Source organism: Oreochromis niloticus, linkage group LG11 (assembly GCF_001858045.2).
Source record: "Oreochromis niloticus isolate F11D_XX linkage group LG11, O_niloticus_UMD_NMBU, whole genome shotgun sequence".
NCBI classification, from domain to species: Eukaryota; Metazoa; Chordata; class Actinopteri; order Cichliformes; family Cichlidae; genus Oreochromis; species Oreochromis niloticus.
In genome coordinates, this window is record NC_031976.2 from 827,880 (window position 1) to 846,602 (window position 18,723).

General features: G+C 40.2%; 1 protein-coding gene across 4 annotated transcripts in view; it reads left to right on the forward strand.

Annotated features, from left to right (window-relative positions):
• The window catches only part of grik2 (glutamate receptor, ionotropic, kainate 2), a 318,702-nt gene that overhangs the window by 282,421 nt on the left and 17,558 nt on the right, over positions 1-18,723 (forward strand). For 2 of the 4 annotated variants that reach the window (XM_005459403.4, XM_019354544.2), the window contains exons 16-17: positions 5,885-6,135; positions 6,407-6,434. In XM_005459403.4, the coding sequence (XP_005459460.1) occupies positions 5,885-6,135; positions 6,407-6,434 (279 nt within the window). Of the gene's footprint in view, positions 1-5,884; positions 6,136-6,406; positions 6,435-18,723 lie in introns of those variants that run through there. The other 2 variants (XM_019354545.2, XM_005459404.4) reach the window with 2 other exon arrangements.

An 18,723-nucleotide genomic window follows, 5' to 3' on the forward strand; every position in this document is an offset into this window, starting at 1 on the left:
GTCACATGTCACCCTGTCTGGTCCAGCAGACCTGCCTCAGTGGAGCCTCCTCATTTGCCTCTGAACCTGGTCTTGAGTGAAAGCGATAGGTGGGGGAGGAGTGTCAGGGTGAAGAGAGAGGGAGGCACATTGGTGTGGCTCATTAGCCACCTCCCTCAGCTCCCCTGCTGTTGGTTGGCCTGAATCCAGTGATGGTCTTCATGCCCCTCCACACCTCTCTCATGCTGTTCTGCTGTAGTTTCCACTCCAGCTTCCTCCTGTAATTGTCCTTAGCCTCTCTGATCTTGTCCTTTACTAAGACCTGGACCCTTCTCACCTCCTCTTTAGTCACCCACGTCACCCAGAATAGTATGAACACTGCCTTGTGACTGCAGCCACATGGCTGAAGGCAGGGGAATGCTATGCTTCATCAAGGGAGCACAGTTATCATCGTCACTGCTCATGGTGTTTTGATGTCAATACATTAGACTTTAGTATAACTTCTAAATAATAATCATAGTACCTCTACACGACCGAAGGTAGTGAACTGATATTGTTTTTGTAATATGTACAGTACATTTTGTCCCTCTGTAGTTGAGGGAGAGCTGATTCTAAATATCTGTAATATTACATGTTTTAGTTTTTCTAATAATTATAGGTGTGTAAACATTGTGTTTGCAGTGTGAAGGCATTACTGTATTTACAGGCAGGAAGATTTCAAGCCTCGCATTGGGGATATTAACTTATAATGGCAGGGAAAGTGCTCACAGTGAAAACATTAGCATAGATTAATCACAGCAATGGCTTTTAATTAGGCTGTAATACAAGTACAACGAGTGAAAACAAAAGACTCACAGATCTGTTTTAGGTTTATATGTTTAGCACAGTTGAGTGCGTAAGGACAATGAAATGGTAATCCTTGATATGAGTATTAATAATTGATAACAGTAACCCTGCACAATCAAATTTAATCAAAGCAAAATTGAATGCACAAAATTGTTACTAATATTAAATGAGGAAGAGGCTTTAGAACAAGAAAGCAGAAAGGGTACACAGTGACACAAGTGGTCTAAAATTTGAAATGAAATTAATTAAACAAATTCACTTAATTTTAAGTATAAGGATTGTGTTTAATCATTTGCAGGCAATGACTTCTTAAAGTTTAGAACCTATGGACAGATCCAGTGTTTCCTCCTTTGGAATACTGTGCTCCCATATTTTGTGCAATGGATGGACTGGTTCTTATACAGCGCTTTTCTACTCATCTGAGCACTGAAAGCGCTTTACACAACTTGTGCATTCACCCATTCACACCCTTTCGCACAAGCACATCTTTCTAAGCGCTTCATAGCTAACATTCACACACATTCATACTCCAATGGATGCATCGGAAAGCAATTTGGGGTTAGTATCTTGCCCGAGGATATTTGGCACATAGACTAGGGGAAGCCAGGAATTGAACCACCAACCTTCCGATCAGTGGATGACCTGCTCTACCACCTGAGCTACAGCCACCCATTGCAATATGTGCAATGTCCAAATCCACAGTGCACCACTCCTCTGGCACATGAACTGAAATCAGCTGATTGTAGCGCAAGTGCAAGACCCGATAGACAAGCAGACTGAAAATTCCAAGGAATTTGCTAGGAACTGGTTATTGTGCTCGATTTTCATCCTTAAACATTTCTTAACCAATGAAAGAATTATGCAGTCATCCATTTCAGTTGTGTTCTGTGGTCTTTCAGGCCTTTTTCTGACCTTAAGAATTTACCAGATTATTAAAGTATAAACTGAACTTTTTGTTATCTATATATTCAGCGTGTTTTTTCAGAGCAGTCATAACGCCTTTCACCTGCTTCAACAGCTCACAGATTTGGGAGACAGATACTCTACTTTTAAGATTAAGCTCAAAATTTTCCTTCTGGATAAAGCGTATATTTAGGGCTGAATCAGGTGACCTTAAATCCTTTCTTATTTATGTTGCAGTAGGCTGAGGTTGGTGGGGGCTTCCCATGATGCACTGAGTGTTTCTTCTTTACTCACCTTTTTCAATCACTGTGTTTATTCACGACTCTGCATTTAATCATTAGTTATTATTGAACTCTGGCTTTCTCCCAGTGTGTCTTTTGACCTGCCTCCTTCTCTTTGCCTTCGACCGGTCACTGCTACCCCACCTTAGGCCTGGTTCTGCCTGAGGTTTCTTACTGTTAAAATGGAGGGTTTTTCTTCATGCTGTCGACATATGATTGCTCATGCGGTGGATCATCTGATTGTTGGGGTTTTTCCTCTGTATTACTGTAGGGTCTTTACCTTGCAGTGTAAAGCACCTTGAAATTACTCTGTACCTAGCGCCTCCTTCTGATCAGGTCTGGGTCCGCTCCAACCCTCGGTGGTGATCATTATCATGAAGAGTGAGCAATTGCACATTCTGTAGCAGCAACAGCTGATTTCACACAGGTCCCCTTATGGTGATTTCAGTTGTATAGCCTCTATACAAGTGAAGCCTCTTTTGATCAGTACGTCTCATTGTTTATCAGTTTTGACAAGGATGTTTTCTCTCTCTTGTCCTTGTTTGCCATCACTTCTCCCAAAAGAAGTGAAATTCTTGGATCAGCCAGTCTGTCTGCAAGATTAGTTAGTTTTACCTTCCCAAGGAGACATTGTTATGGCCTACGATACGGTCTTGAGAGGCAGGTGCTACTTGACACACTGTGCACTTAAGCTGCTGAGCAAGGACAAAGGTGGGACCAAAGGCTACAGTCCCATTTTCACTAGACACAGTATCTGAATTTACCTGACGTGGTTTATACCTGCTGTTTAGGTCAGAACTTGCTCTCAAAATGAACTGTTTTAAGATCATTGAGAGTATTTAGATCATACTTTATTATGCAATTCTGGCCCAATAAGTACCCCCTAAATTTTTCACAGCCCATTTAATGACTAAAAGTTCTAATAAAACTGTAGTTCTGAACACTCCTTTCTACTTTGCAGAGACTTTGACTAGCAACAGCAATAGTTGAATCGTACCTTCCCACTGTCCTGTCACAGGACAGCTCCCAGTCCATCATGATTTGTTACTGTAACAAGTTTTGTTAAAATGTGCACAGGTCAGCAATGTGATGTGAGTGTCTGAAAAGCTATGTCGCAGGCCTAAATCCAATGGGATTTGGGTCCTTTTTTACCTCTTGTCTTAATGAGTCAGTTTTGCAACTAAGGACTTGAACATGGAGGCAATGTAAGAAAAGCCAGGAACAAAAAGTCCATAGTAATTTGCAAAATATGGGAATAATTTTAGTTCCTTGGCATTCTCTGGCAGTTCTGTTTATATCTATAGCCACCCCATCTGCAGAGAGACCACGTGGCCCAGGCACTTGACTTGCTTGCGGAAGAAGCAGCAGCACTTATTCAGCTTGACCTTCAGGTTCTCTCTGCAGGTGACACCAACTGTGCAGTCTGTGCAGACAACCTGATATCAGCTGTGATATCAGGTTGTCTGCACAGACTGCACAGTTGGTGTCATGACATGCAGAAGTTGCAGTAAGCTGCAGTTACAGCAGAGAGAGAGATTTTTTTCTTCAAGCCAACATGAAAATAATGACAGGAAAGCATATAAACACTAACACATCTACATGTATATACATATTAGCCGGTGATTAAGGACCCTGGAATGTACTTCAAATGTTTTTTGTTCACTACTGACTTTCTAGTTTTAAATATATTTTTTCCACCTGCTGATAATGCAACTTCTGCACTCTTGCCCCTTTCACACTTTGGAGAGGTAAAGAGGGAAATGGACACTGTGGACCAGTGTGTCTATGTTTTGCCGTGATACTGGGTTGGTGCAGATGCTTTTCAGAGGTTGGAAAGAGATCACATCATTCAAATACAGAATTTCTGAAAACTGGCAGTGAGTAGGCTTCTTTATGTGGTTTTGCATTAAGTTTCCTGCAGTGTGCACACATCCATAAGAAGCTTTAACCATTTCAATTTGAGATGGGCGAATGTGACAGTAACACTACTCAGTGGTGATGTTGTCAAGAAGGAATATGGAATATTGCATACCATTAGTGCTGTACACCCCAGATCATTAGTTGGTCATTAATATCTCATTATTTTATAAGTTTCGTGAGTCACTCCAAAAATATGAGGCAAATTTCGTGGTGACTGGCGTTGTTGGCTGGCCAGTAGCACTATATTTATATAATCGTATATGGTCATGAGCTTTGGGTATGAGCCACTGAGATCACAGATACAAGCAGTGAAAATCAGCTTTCTACAAAGGGTTGCTGGCCTCTCTCAGAGGCAGGGTGAGATGTTCGATTTTCAGGAGGGACTCAGAATAGATCCACTACTCTTCAACATCAAATGGAGCCAGCTCAGTTGGTTTGGACATCTGAGTAGAATGCCTCAGGGTTGGTGTGCCAGCCATGTCCTACCAGGATGAGGCCCCAGCGTAAGCCCATGACATGCTGGAGATATTGGATCTCTCGGGTGGCCTGGATAGGTGGGACAAAATGGATGGACGTATGTATGAAGTAGGGAGGAAGGACAGTCATACTGCAGCCACAGGAAACCAACCAAACGTGGTGGGGCACTAGGAGTAACCAGCTGATGAGCAGCCTATACCTCACTCAATAAACATACAAACAAATTACATCATTGCAAAAAGTGAGTGAACTCCTAAATGCCAGCCCCACTCTATATAAAAACCTATACAGCCACAGGCTACAATGGATGTCTATGGACAGCCATTAAAAACACAGTACATATACAGTATGAATACCATATCAAAAGCACATCTTCCCTATTGTCAAGTAAACTTGACAAGTTAGAATAGATTTTCATGACCGAATGAGTCCGATGTGCAGTGATGCATCATTATTCCAGTTATAAGCTTCCAGCTGCACCACTGCATGGTGCACACATTCTGCTATGCGCACCATTTAAAAAAAAAAAGCCAAGAAGGCAAATGTTCATCTCAATTTTAATTTTTGACTAATTTTTTGCTTACACTGTGTCCACTATCGATATCCTGCTTATAGGTACTTCAGTTTGATATTTCAACCATCTGTTCGAATGGATAGTCACTGATGCAAGAAATTTTAAATAAATGGTGGTGACTTAAAAAAGCATTTTCTCTGCAACACTTTTTAAAAATGCATTATACTGTTTTGGTCTTATGTAAATGTGAAGTTTAAATAAAGACTATATTCAGAATTTAGAATCCATCAACTTCAAACCCCCAACTTTTAAACTCCCATGCTTTCAAAAAGTCTGCGGGACACACAGAATACAACAAAGTGATGATAGTGCAAACCATAGACTGAGCCTTCAAACAAACGTAGCCATGAATCAAAGGAATTTATTTTACAGTTAACTATTAACAAATAAGCTACACCGTTCAATATTAACTAGAAGGATAAAGGAAGCAAACAAACATCAGGGTCTACAAGGCCAAGATAATAAGAACCACCACTCTTACTAGAAAATAAACACTCATTTCTAAGGTGACCAAAATACAATGCCTAAGCTGGCTGGCCACAAAACATGAGAAAATTGTGCATAAACAAAAATGGCAGAGAACCCCGATCAAGCTTCCAAAAATCGCTCAAGTTTGCCACTTTTTCTACCAATATCACCAACAATCCACCCCCCCCCCCGACCCAGCACTAAAAGCCAAACACTTCTGAGCCAAATGCCAAGGAGTGGGCAATATATGAAACAGTGTGAATGCTGTTCAGCTGTGGCAATCAGGTGTGGGAAAACCTTGGACAGAAAGGGAGGGAGAGAGCAGCTTTCTGTCATAAAGGGGCCAAAAGGTCAGTGAATGTAACAGTGGTGGTCTATGGGATTTAGTTAGTTGCGTCAGCTGCTTACACTGACCTCATGCATTTTGGTCCTTTAGGCTCTCCGTACAGAGATAAGATCACTATTGCCATTCTCCAGCTTCAGGAGGAAGGAAAGCTACACATGATGAAGGAGAAGTGGTGGAGAGGAAATGGTTGTCCAGAGGAGGAAAGTAAGGAGGCCAGTGCCCTTGGGGTACAGAACATCGGTGGGATCTTCATCATCCTGGCAGCCGGACTTGTTCTTTCTGTCTTTGTGGCCATGGGAGAGTTCCTCTACAAGTCCAAACAGAACGCACAACTTGAAAAGGTAAGAAATACATCTGATGTTTTTTGGTTTTTTAATTCAAATTGTGATAGTTTATTACAACAAACACATGTCACAAAGAGTAGTCTTATGACAAAGACAAATACAAACACATCTATCAACTTTAAAATAAATGGAACAGAGTACGCTAACTTTTTTCCCCACATTTGTAAGAAAATGATTGTTCATAGTTTGCGGAAACTTACACTGTGATGACAGTGCCTAATGCCATACAGTAAGATAAGGGTTGGTCTTTTTGCATTTATTCACTTAGGCCCAATGGGGACAAGGAGATAAGAAACGTGAGGAATTCTGCTGTCACCATGGATCCAAGCTAGACTTTAACCATCATCTCAAATGATCTCCAGAAAAACTACAGAATATTTTCTATTTCAATACCCTAAAACTTTCAGAAGGTTTTGTTCTGACAACCCCCAGGAAATGGGAATACTATGAGCAGCTTACTAAAAGCATTGGAATGCTGGCATTAAATCACATGTACCTGTTTTTACAGTTTAGTAAGCTGCATGGCCCACTTCATTAACAGCCACGCCCACTAGCACACAGTACCCAGTGCTGCTTTTCATTTCCACTTCACACAATCCCATCCTACTTATGCTGTCACCATTTTCACTGTTTATATCTATAGTATTATTTCATAGATAGCTTCTTCTCATAATAATGTATACTTTATTAATTGCCTATAGGGAAATTACACTTAACCAGTACCCAGAGTACTGGGGCTATCTCACAGTCATTCAGTGGATTTGAACCCCTGACCTTTTGATCATGGGGCAAACACTCTACCTACTGAGCTATCTCCTCCCGCCTCATTCCATTTAAATCAGTGAGACGGGACTGTATTGTTTGACTGGAGATTTTAAGCAAACATCTAGCCTCAAATATGTTGCTACTATAAAGGCCTGCAGCATCAGACAAAACTAAGGTGTATTGAAAAATATGTCAGGTACCTTTTCCACCAATTTCCACCAATAGGGTAGCGCCAATGCTTATGTAGTGCCAGTTTTACTGTGATGCTTTTTGAGCCTGCATAGCAACAAGTGCAACAAATAGGTTGCACTTTGTAGTTTTGCATTTTATCCTATAATTAGGTAAATTTGATGGGTGATACCTCTCCAAATGATCAAAGTCAAGTCAAAGTCTGCTTTATTGTCAAAAACCATACAGATCATACACAGGAATTTAAAATTGCAGGGCTCACACTGCCCTCAGTTTTACACTAAAACAACAAAAACATAAAAAGATAAAAATCTTATATACAAAACAATCTTATACACACAACAATGTCCAACACAATCCGAGTGTTTGTGGGCAAGAGTTTGAGTATATGTGGGTTGGGGGAATCAGTGACTGTCTCTCAGTCTGCTGGTCTAACCCGGAGGATCTTCAGTCTCCTTCCTGATGGCAGCAAACTGAAAAAGCTGTTGGATGGATGAGTGGAGTCACCTGTAATGCAGAGGGCTTTTCGGATGAGGTGGGTGCAGTAGATGTCCTGGAGGAAGGGTAAAGAAGCACCCATGATCCTCTCCGCTGCTCACATTTCTCGTTGTAGCTGTTTACGGCAGGACCCAGTGCAGGAGCCATACCACACATACTTGCAGCTGGTGAGGATACTCTCAGTGGTGCCTTTGTAGAAGGTGCTCATAATCGTGGTTGAGGCTCTTGCTCTCCTCAGTTTGCAGAGGACGTAGAGTCGTTGTTGGGCTTTACTGACCAGTGATGCTGTGTCCTTTGACCAGGAAAGATCTTCTGAGATGTGCACACCCAGAAACTGCTGCTTACCCTCTCCACAGCAGCACCATTGATGGTTAGTGGGGTGTGCAGGGTGTGAGTTCTCCTGAAGTCTATGATGATCTCCTCAGTCTTCTCCACATTTTGGGACCGGTTGTTGTTGCTGCACCACTCGGCCAGATGGTTAACTTCACTCCTGTAGTAGGTCTCATCTTTGTTGCTGATGTGACCTACCACAGTTGTGTCGTCTGCAAACTTGATGAAAAGGTTGGAGCTGTGTGATGGTGCACAGTCGTGGGTCAGCAGGTTGAAGAGCAGGGGGCTCACACACATCCTTGGGGAGCCCCCGTATTCAGTGTTCTTGTGCTGGAGGTGTTGCTGCCGACCCGTACTGTCTGCTGTCTTCCTGTCAGGAAAGCAGCTAATTACACAGTGAGGTGCTGATCCCCAGCAGATCCAGTTTGTGAATGAGTTGCTGGGGAATGTCACCTGTGAGCCATGGTTTCTGGTTGGCCCAGACAGTGATAGTCTTGTTCTCTGTGACATCATTAATGCACTTTGAGATATAGGCAATGACAGTTTCTATATACTCCTGCATGTCTGTGGTGTTGTCATGTGTGGCAGCCAGTTTAAAGGTCTCCCAGTCTGTGGTGGAAAAGCAGTCTTGCAGTTCCTTTGAGGACCCTTCTGGCCACACACGTACCTGCTTACAAACTGGTCTGGTGACTTTGACCAGGGTCTGTATGCTAGCATTAGCATAAACGTGATGTGATCAGAGGCAACAAGGTGGGGGAGGGGGAGGGCTTTGTAGTCTCCTCTCTGGGTGGTGAAAACATTGTCCAAAATGTTGTTTCCCTGTGTGGGAAATTTAATGTGTTTATGAAATTTGGTAAGCTGGGCCGTCTGCTGCTCACTGACATGCTGATGATACCGTTCATTCAGTGCCTCATCCTGTTGTTGTTATTGGAGCAGGGAGCGATGTAGACAGCAACAAACAGTATGGCTGAAAATTCACTCGGTAGGTAGAATGGTCTGCACTCGATGATCATAAGCAACAACAGTGTTACGACACCAGCCATCATTGTTGTAAACACAGTACAATGGTGGGAATAGCGGGTTTTCGAGGATTAGTCGCTAGCCTACTCAGGATTCCTCCATGCTTACCCCTCTTCTGTTTCCTCTCGCACCACCTGAGATGTTTCCAGTGTGGGTGAGATCTAGTAGCGGGTGTCGCTGATGGTAGATGCTTCTGAAGCAGTCTGCAGTTCCTGTAACTCGTAGCTCTTCCACGTATGAAAAGATCATGGATTTACTCCTCAGCTTCTGTTGATATTAAGCAGGAGCTGACGACTGTATGAGTGTTTCTGTGAAAAAGAACAAGAAAAAGGGTAAAACATAGACAGGAACACTGTTTTGACACAGCAGTGGCTGCTTTGTTCAATGGTTCAATTATTTGTGCATCTCCTGCCAAAGTTCCTCCCATACGACTCACACAGTATGTTGACCCAGGGGAGGGTAAAGCTTATTCTGACCAGGTAGAGAGCAGCACATGTGGCCAGCAAAACAAAATTAGCTATATTAATTAAAATGAGCTTATTTACAATAAAAACATTTTTTAAAAGAGTTACAAATAGAATAAAAGAACATGAGTATATAGTATAGTAAAGGTATAAAGTTATTTGTGTAAAATAATTTGACAAAGCACGCAAAATCTCAAGCAAGCAAAAAAGTGACAAACCTTCAAAATAAAAGCACACATATAAAAACATGCAGTATACAAAAACAAACTAATAAAACCACAGCATAAAATACACATAATAACACATTACAATGACTTCCACCCTGTGACAAACAAGTTCAGGATTTGTGTTACAGATTTATTTTCCACTTTTTTCAGTAGAAAAGGTAAAAATCAGGAATGGGGCAACATAAGTATACAAAAAAGAACTTTTTGGTTGTATTTTTTTCTCTTTTTCTAACGTATGAGCCACCAGGAGCTGCTCTATACCTAAAACTGCCAGGGCCAAGTTCTACCAGCAGTTAAAATACATTTCATGATTTTAAGATACAAAGTTTTTTAGTTTCTCATTCTAAAACAGAAATGACTAATACTACTACTCACAAAATGAACTCTTGACACATTTTCAAATGTTATAAATTAGTTTTTATTGCTTATTGCAATAAGTTGCACAAAAATGGGAGATTTAAAAAACCTTAGCAAAACTTTAGAAAATTAAAATCCCTAGAGGATATATTATTTTTAATTTTTGTTTGTTATTTAAAATTATTAGAATATTGGAATTTTCTGGCAAATATTACATAGTTCAGACTTTGTAGCCTTTAATAGGCACAATTACATCTATGTATCCATACAAGATATTCCTAATTACACAAATTGGACAGTTTACGTGGAGGTACATGTACAGCATGTTAGTGAGACTCACAAATACTCTGACAAAATTTGTCTCTGCATGTATGAAAAGCATTTGCTTCATAGGGTTTCGTATACCAAACCATCTTAATCTATATCTCACATCCACAGATCTCAGCATATTTAGTGCTAAGTTAAAGTAAAGAAGCACCAAAGAAGAGACGGGGGGCCTAATGGCCCGGATACCCTGGGAGATGGTAAGGAGAGGCTGGATTCTGACAACTGTCAGAAACGGGGAGTGGGTTTCTGGGCCTTCTAGGGCCTTTGAGATTTACTTCACCAGGTGGGCTTCAAATTGACCCTGAAGTCACCTTGAGTCAACACTGCACAACTGTGATTATCCAGCCTGTTGTATCAGTGGGACACAGTCCCCACGGCCTTGTTGGAGCATGTCTGACATTCTGTGAACACAGTGACAGGCTTCATGAGCCTGTCACAGCATTGATCTTGACCCCAAGCTGTCCTGGGATCCCAATACAGGGGAGTTTCTGTGAGCAACAATATCTATTCTCATGGTAAAGAAGGCCACCAGGGCCTTAGCAAGCTGGCTCAGAATGCATGGGAGTGGATGTACCCACAGTTCTGGTCCCTGAAGGCAATGCACCGTGCAACCCCTTGCCAACCTCACAGCAGATCAGCTCTCCAGAGGGGGTCCTCTTCCAGGACCAGACAGAAGTGGTGGATAAGATCTAGGGCTATTTTGGCATGGCTATGGCAGATCTCTTTGCAGATCTCTAGGGACACAACTCACTGACCCATCTTTCTCTCCATATGGAGAGATAATCAATCGATCAGGCATGGATGCGATGGCCTCCTTTATGCCTTTCCCTCCGTTACTCTCCTTCACACCCTCCTGCAGAGGTTCCAAGTAGAAGAGGTGAACATTATCTTAGTGGCTCCCAACTAGCAGAACACCATTTGATCGCTTCTTCAAGGTCACCCTTGGGAGCCCATCGGATTCCTCTCCATCTCTTCCTGCTGTGGGCCTGGCTCCTGAGACGGCGTATCTACCAGTCATGATCTTGCTTCAGTTATTGGTTAGTACTTTGCAGAGAACATAATTACATATTCATTTATAAACATATTCATGTTGCAATGGGAAACAAGTGGATTCCCTCACCTTCACAGCCCATCCCATTTTCCAATTTTAGCATGAACTGTTGGAGGAGAGGAGGTCCACCTCAGCTCTAAAATAATGGTAGCAGCGAAAAAAAGACAGCCTGTGTCAGTCCCCAGAAACTACTAGATTCACTTGTTGTCCCCTTATTGCTCAATTCTTCAGGGAGCTAGTAGGGTGCCTCCCTATCAAAAGCAACTGGCTCTCCCTCCATGAGATTTAAAAATGATGCTGATGGCCTTCCAGCATGAGCCATTCAAACTCCTTGAAACAGTGGAGCTAAAATGGCCTACTGCATTCTTGTTCACTATAGTGTCAGCTAAATGAGCCGGGGAGCTGTATGCTCTATCACTGCACAAAGAGTGCTGCCACAGGCTGCCCTGACGATGCAGGTGTGACGCTTCACTCAAATCCTGCCTGAGACTGTGTCAGAGTCCCATCTCAGCCAATATTGTAAATTCTTTGTTCTTGGTGATTGGCACATTGGTGAGGACATGGGGGAGCAGGCTGAGATGGCTCATTTAAACCCAACTGCTATCCTGTGCTCCCACATGGACAGTTGTGACTGCTTGGTTTCCTCCTTGTGTGTCTTACAAAGTCGCATTTAAAGATGGAGAGATAGTCTTGACAAGATAGAGAATGGCTGGTTACATTGTGACACAGGTTCTCTGAGTGGACAGACTATCGCTTCATCTCTTGGCAGCTCCAAAAGACATTCCATTCAAGGTTAACCAAAGAAGCACGGTGCTTATGTAGACACGATAGCAATATGTGCATGGCCACCACAGGGTATTGTGTCTTATCTGTGTCAGCTGCTCTGTGGCAATCAGTCCCATACATATGGAACATGTAGTGTGGAGAGAGAATCCCTCCATTCAGGGAAACCTGATTTAAATGTAACCATCCAATCTCTTTGGACCTTATACTGTGAGTTTCATTTAACAGATACCACGTTCAAGTTAATGATGTTAAACTCCAAGTCTGTTCGTCGTGGAATAATAAGAAAATTTAAGTCACTATGGAACTGTGAGTCAATTGTTCAGTTACTTTTGAGGATCTTAAAATTATGAGAAAATTAAAATTAAAATTTAAAATTCACTTGTGGACCAGAGCAAAATTAGAAATATTGTGTCATTTTCCCCAAAAAAATATGGAGTTAATGACCAAATTTGTATATAATTAATTATTTACTAAATTTAGAATGTTGTTAATGTAGCAAAAATGTGTATATATATATATATATATATATATATATATATATATATATATATTTGGATATTTGGAGCACATACATTAAGATATAATAATTATTATGTTACTCAGGAAAAATAATGTATTACACATTACTATTATATTCCTTAAAAGTAATACAGTACATTATTTAATTATTAGTATTAGTGTACCAAGTAGTTTGTTACACTACTTGGTACATTACTTTTGCATTACTCCATTTGCATGACCTGAAATGCATTGCCACATAATGGTTAACAATATAAATCCTAGGATACAGTCCTACACACCAACACAAATCCCGATCCGATGAGGGGCGTACAAAAGATCTTAATGTAGTGGTTGAACAGTAAGTATGAACACCAATCAGAAACACAAAGAAAAAGTTGAAACCAAGTCAAAAGACTCCAAGAGATCACCACAATAATTCTAATGTAGAAACATGTAAAAGTAGAAATGGAGCCTACAGTGTCACAAGCCTGAATTAGCACACTCAGCTTCAACATGACCCTGGGTTTTTAGCTAGCTTTGTGTTAGCATGTTATCTATGCACATGCTTGCAAATGGCCAATGTTGTGTTAGAAGTGTAGTGTACACTGAAAAAAAGGCCATGTTGGATTTACTTGATTCAATAGTGGACATCGGTTGCACACAAATGTTTTGCTTTGGCAGAAACTTAAACAATTGAGTTCAATCAACACAACTTGTTCATATTCAATAAACATGTGCATTTTGTGTTCATAAAACGCGATTGAAACATGTTTAGATGAAATAAGTTGAGCTCTTGGAATATTTTAATCCTTCACAATTTTGTCATTTTATTTCAACACTATTCAATAACTTTTACCCCAATACTACTTGGTCACTTAAATACTACATGTTCTCTTCATATTATGTAATGTTCAACAAAGTCTAGATCCTGGTTACCATAAAAATTGAATGGATGTACAACAACTACCATCCTCCTATCTTTATCCTGGTTGCAGGGGGTCTGGGAAATAACCCTGAAGTGATAGGTTACAAGGCAGGGTACACCCTGGACAACTCATAAGTCTATCACAAACAACCATTTGCACTTACATTGACAGGTAATTTAGAATCACCAATTAACCTAGCTCTAACGACTGCATGGCTTTTAACTGTGGGAAGAAACCAGAATACCCAGAGAGAAACCAGTGCAAACTAGCCAGACTGTGGATTTGAACCCAGGATCTTCTTACTGTGAAGCATCAGCACTAACCACCATGCCACCAATCCGGACTTAACAAAAGCAGGAAAGCTATGATTTCAAGGCTTGATGCAGAATTTTTTTGTACGTTTTTGTCCTTGACAGGTTAAACCACAATAAATAGCAATAGCATACACGTGGTGTGTGTGTAATTGTCTGCCTCTTATAACTCCAGTGATTTTCCTGCAGTTTGACATCTCGTGCGATCTTGTGAATTTCATGAGTTCAGCAACTAACCACTCTTACTAGATTGTATCATGTCATCTCAACAAGAACAAATTAAGTTGTTGAATTTATGTATTAAAAGATCAGATCCTTCATGATTTAATTATGTTCATAGAAACATGAAATTATTGTGTTTAAATTACAAGTTAGACTTTTTTAATGTAACAACCACCCAATTTGCTCGATTTGACTGAGATCGAAGCCTTCCTGAAACCACGATCCAAAGCGTACGAGACTGAAAGTTATTGACTTACTTCACTCGAACATGATATGAACAATTTAATCTAGCCTCTCTGCATATCATGTAGTTTCTACACTATATAGTTACACTTAACTTTAAAGCATGAGGCACTTATGTTAAATACACGCAAGATGTTTACGTAAATCCAAGAGTTGGCCAATCCCTTTTTTTCAGTGTAGTTCTTTCTGTCCTTGATGAGTTTTCACAGTCTTGTACTTCAGTGCAATAAAAACAAAAGTATGGTCCTTATCTCTACATTCCTCAAAAGCTATAGACCTCTCCACACTCTACTCTTTGCAAATGAAACAAAATCATCTGCAATGTGATTGTAGTGCAGGTGTTTCCTAAAGAAAAAGACACATTCGATGTTCATTTTTTTGCTTTTCGCCCAGGGGACAGATAACTGAAGAACTTTAGTAAAGTGAATAATATTATAATTGTACCTTTAATACAGTAACTAGTTACATTACTCAAAAATGTCTTAACTCGTCACTTCAGAAAACAAAACACCATTTCCCCAAACAAGACTATTTATGTACCTAGAACAAGGTTAAAAAGAAAAAACCTACAAGGCACAACTTTTTACCTTAAAGTTTTACAGTTTTACATTCAAATTGCAATATGCTAACCTACTTTAAATGGTATTGAAAATGAATTTGGGGGGAAGGGTTATAGAAATGTCACTGCTGCTATGTGTGATGTGTTCTGGTTTGTAAATGTGTGCTGGATTAAATTACATTAAAGTATACAATAATGAAGACACTGTTGCTTAGGTTTGCTAGACTGTATTTAAACCAGGGGTGTCAAACTTACGGTCCATGGCCCACATCCTGCCTGCGATACAATTAGAGCTGGCCTGCGAGCTAATTTCATAATAATAATGGATTGCATTTATATAGCGCTTTTCTAGGCACCCAAAGCGCTTTACAATGCCACTATTCATTCACTCTCACATTCACACACTGGTGGAGGCAAGCTACTGTTGTAGGCAGACTGGGGCAGACTGACAGAAGCGAGCTGCCATATCGCGCCATCGGCCCCTCTGGCCAACACCAGTAGGCGGTAGGGTAAAGTGTCTTGCCCAAGGACACAATGACCAGGACAGCAAGAGCAGGGGGATCGAACCGGCAATCTTCCGGTTACAGATGAGCTTCCCAATCCCCTGAGCCCAATCCATGGTCGCCCTTCATATGTCAAGTATTAAGGGCCCATCTGTATGTGGGAGCCAAATCTTTAGCCCTGCTGAGAATCCATGCAGGCAGGGTGAACATTATCTTTATTCTGATGGGCACACCGACCGACTGGGATCATATCATTATGTGAAAGAAGCAAGGGGGGCAGAGGTTCCAAAGACAACAAGTGCAGTGGTACAGGCCGGGTACACAGAGAGACAGGGGAGCCGGAGAGAGACGCGCAGAAATGTTCTTGGTGATACTGGAAACTGCAAAGCTGAATACAGAATTCATCAAATAAGGAAATGGCTAAAGTGATACTCGTTTTTATTTTCAGCCATTTTCCAATGTGGAGGACAAAAGGTTTCAAACTTGTCCAGACCTCAAATCTCATGTGTGTTCTCCTTAGTAGTAGTAAATGCTTAAAAATAAGGCTTTTATGAAAACACTGAATAAAAAATCGCTTTCTGGAAAAAGGCTTAATTTACAGTTGAGTGTTGAATATTCCATAAAATATAGAAAATGTCTTTGAATGGCAGAGATGCAGAAGTGTCTGCATGTAACACAGAGCCATGGCTCACTGTCTAAATGAGTCTCACAGGCCTGAATGTGCGCTTAAAGCCATTTATCATTCTTAACCTGTTTGATCTGCTGCTCACCACAAACAAGTACAAGTTGAAGTTTTGGACTTTTCCTACTGATAAAAGCCTCCCTAATGGTCATTTACACTTCACAGCGTAATTAAGCAATAAACAGTTAAATGACAGAAAAGTTTCTGTTTTTCACTTTCTACTTTAGAAATGTCTTTTTTTTAAAGACTACAGAAAAAAAATCTGGACAGTCTGTGCAATGAGCTACCAGAACTTTGCTGAAATCTTACACATTTATTTCTTACAATTTAAGTCTAAAGAGTCAGATGTATTCCTTTGTCACAACAACAGCCCAATTTAGATAAAACAGTAACACTAGCTTGAAATAAAATAGCTTAACTAACATTGTTTTTGGAAGCTGATCTGCTTCATGAAGGTCAAGAGCTATCCAGTGAAACCTAAATGCATACAATTATTTTTAATGTAATATAACATGTAATATATAACATAACAAACTATATTAAATTGTGTTTCTATTGTAACTGACCTACAATGCTTGTGTGTGTGTGTGTGTGTGTGTGTGTGTGTGTGTTATGGCTGGTAACCAAGTTCTGTTTTCTTTAACTTTTAGGGAATTTAAAATCTGCCACGTCACTGGCAACTTATTTATGTTTCACTTTAGATGTACAGCTTTGGTTTGTTCATCCATCCCTTACAGAATTGTAACAACGTGTTTTTTTTACAGAAAAGCTGTAATTTCAGGATTTTTAGATTGTGTCTCTTACTTTCTGAAAATGTGGGTTGAAATTACAACTAACCTGATCTCAAATGAAAGCGTGTGGCTCTGCAGTCCAGTGCTAATTAGTATCAGGCTAATCTGTGAAAACAAGCCACCTTGTTTCATTATGAAAAATAACCATATATTTTGTTACACTGATCCTCATATAAATAAATACCATCTACTTTTACAATATGGGGACTGTTTTCTTGCCACGTTGCTGAAAGTGTCAAGTTGAAAAATGTGCTGTGAAGCATCTCTTTGTTGTGTTTTACATGCTTGACAGTGCACACCCTGCAATTTGCATTTTATAATTGCTTTTGTTCTATAACATAGAAAGCAGGAAAAAATAACAGCTAGTCATTTATATAATGAGATAAGCCACACAGCGCTTAACAGTGTCTGTAGATATTAAATAGGCATGTTGCTTCCCTATATATGTATTTGCGAGATTACTACAAAAAATAATAATCTGATTTTAGTAATATAAGATGAGAGTGCTCTAAGAATAAAAATGTGTTAAACTTTGTAATAAAAGTATAAAAAATAACAAACATTTGGTACGCCTGCAAACTACAGACATGTGTAGGCTTTATTTCAGTTCATCTATCAAATCAATGAGATTTCTTTAGTATGTTTGTCAGCTCTCAACATTATTTTAGTACGTTCTAGTCTCACAGCTACGTGGCGACTTGTGACAAGGCTAAATGGTGAAAAAGAAGGTCTCCAAACATTTGGGAAATATGCTTCTGACGTTCTCATTTGATTATTTTAAATGTACAGCACTTTGGTCAAGAGTTGTTGTTCTAAATGTGCTATGTAAATAAATTTGACTTCAAATCAACAGGGAGATAGCAGAGTAGCTCAGGCTCCTTACTGTGGTTCCAGGAAATACAAAGTACAGTAAAATACAAAGACTCCAAACAGCATTAAAAGCTAACCACTCATTAAAAGTGGAGTCTCACTTCCCAAAGCTGTCTTAAAAACTATTGGTTGTAGAGAAGTGATAATATGTGTTCCTGGCTCTTTCTTTTAAAATTACATCAAAGTGGTTAACCAGCTCAGTGTGTGTGCATGTGTATGCGGCATGGTCAGCTCAGGTTGGAGTCTGCCCCCCCCCCCCCCCCCCCCCCCAAAAAAAAATATAAACCATAAAGCCTCTCAACAAAAGGAAGACATCGATACCAGGGGTCTGCTGGTCCTGATTAGGCACTGGTAACACCACTCTGTTGGTAGGAAAGGGTATAAACAGCTACTTCTGTTAGGATAATATGTATTTTTATTTTTCAAAGACTTGAAGCAAACAGCTTAAATAGCTTTGGATCTGCTGCAGTTTGTTCCTTTTTGAAGAAGCTAACCACCAGTATTTCTGCTAGAACATGTGTTAACAAGACTTTTCCAATGTCTCCACATACAGACACGCAGTCTGTATCAGTCTGTGTTTTTTGGGTTCGCTGTTTACTACATGGCATTTTTAACCTCCTGTAAAGTAAATATCTCGTATTATTTCCATGTTTTTGCTAAGAGTTATTAAGAGATGGAAATATTAACATCTTGAAAAGCCGACTTTAATAGAAGAGCGTAACAACCACAAAAGCTGTGATGTGTTTAATGGCAGTTGTGTGAGTTAAAAACTTCTTTCAGAAAATATTTTTTTGGTGATTCAACCCAAGTTAACTTTCTCAAAAAAAAGATTTTGGTCACATAATTTTGCACTAAATCATACGCCTCATAGGTGCTCAATGGAGTATTTCTTTGTCATCTTCATGCTAATCTGTCAAATTTCCATGTTTACCATAGCTGTGCCCTTCTTCCCTCTCCTCCTCC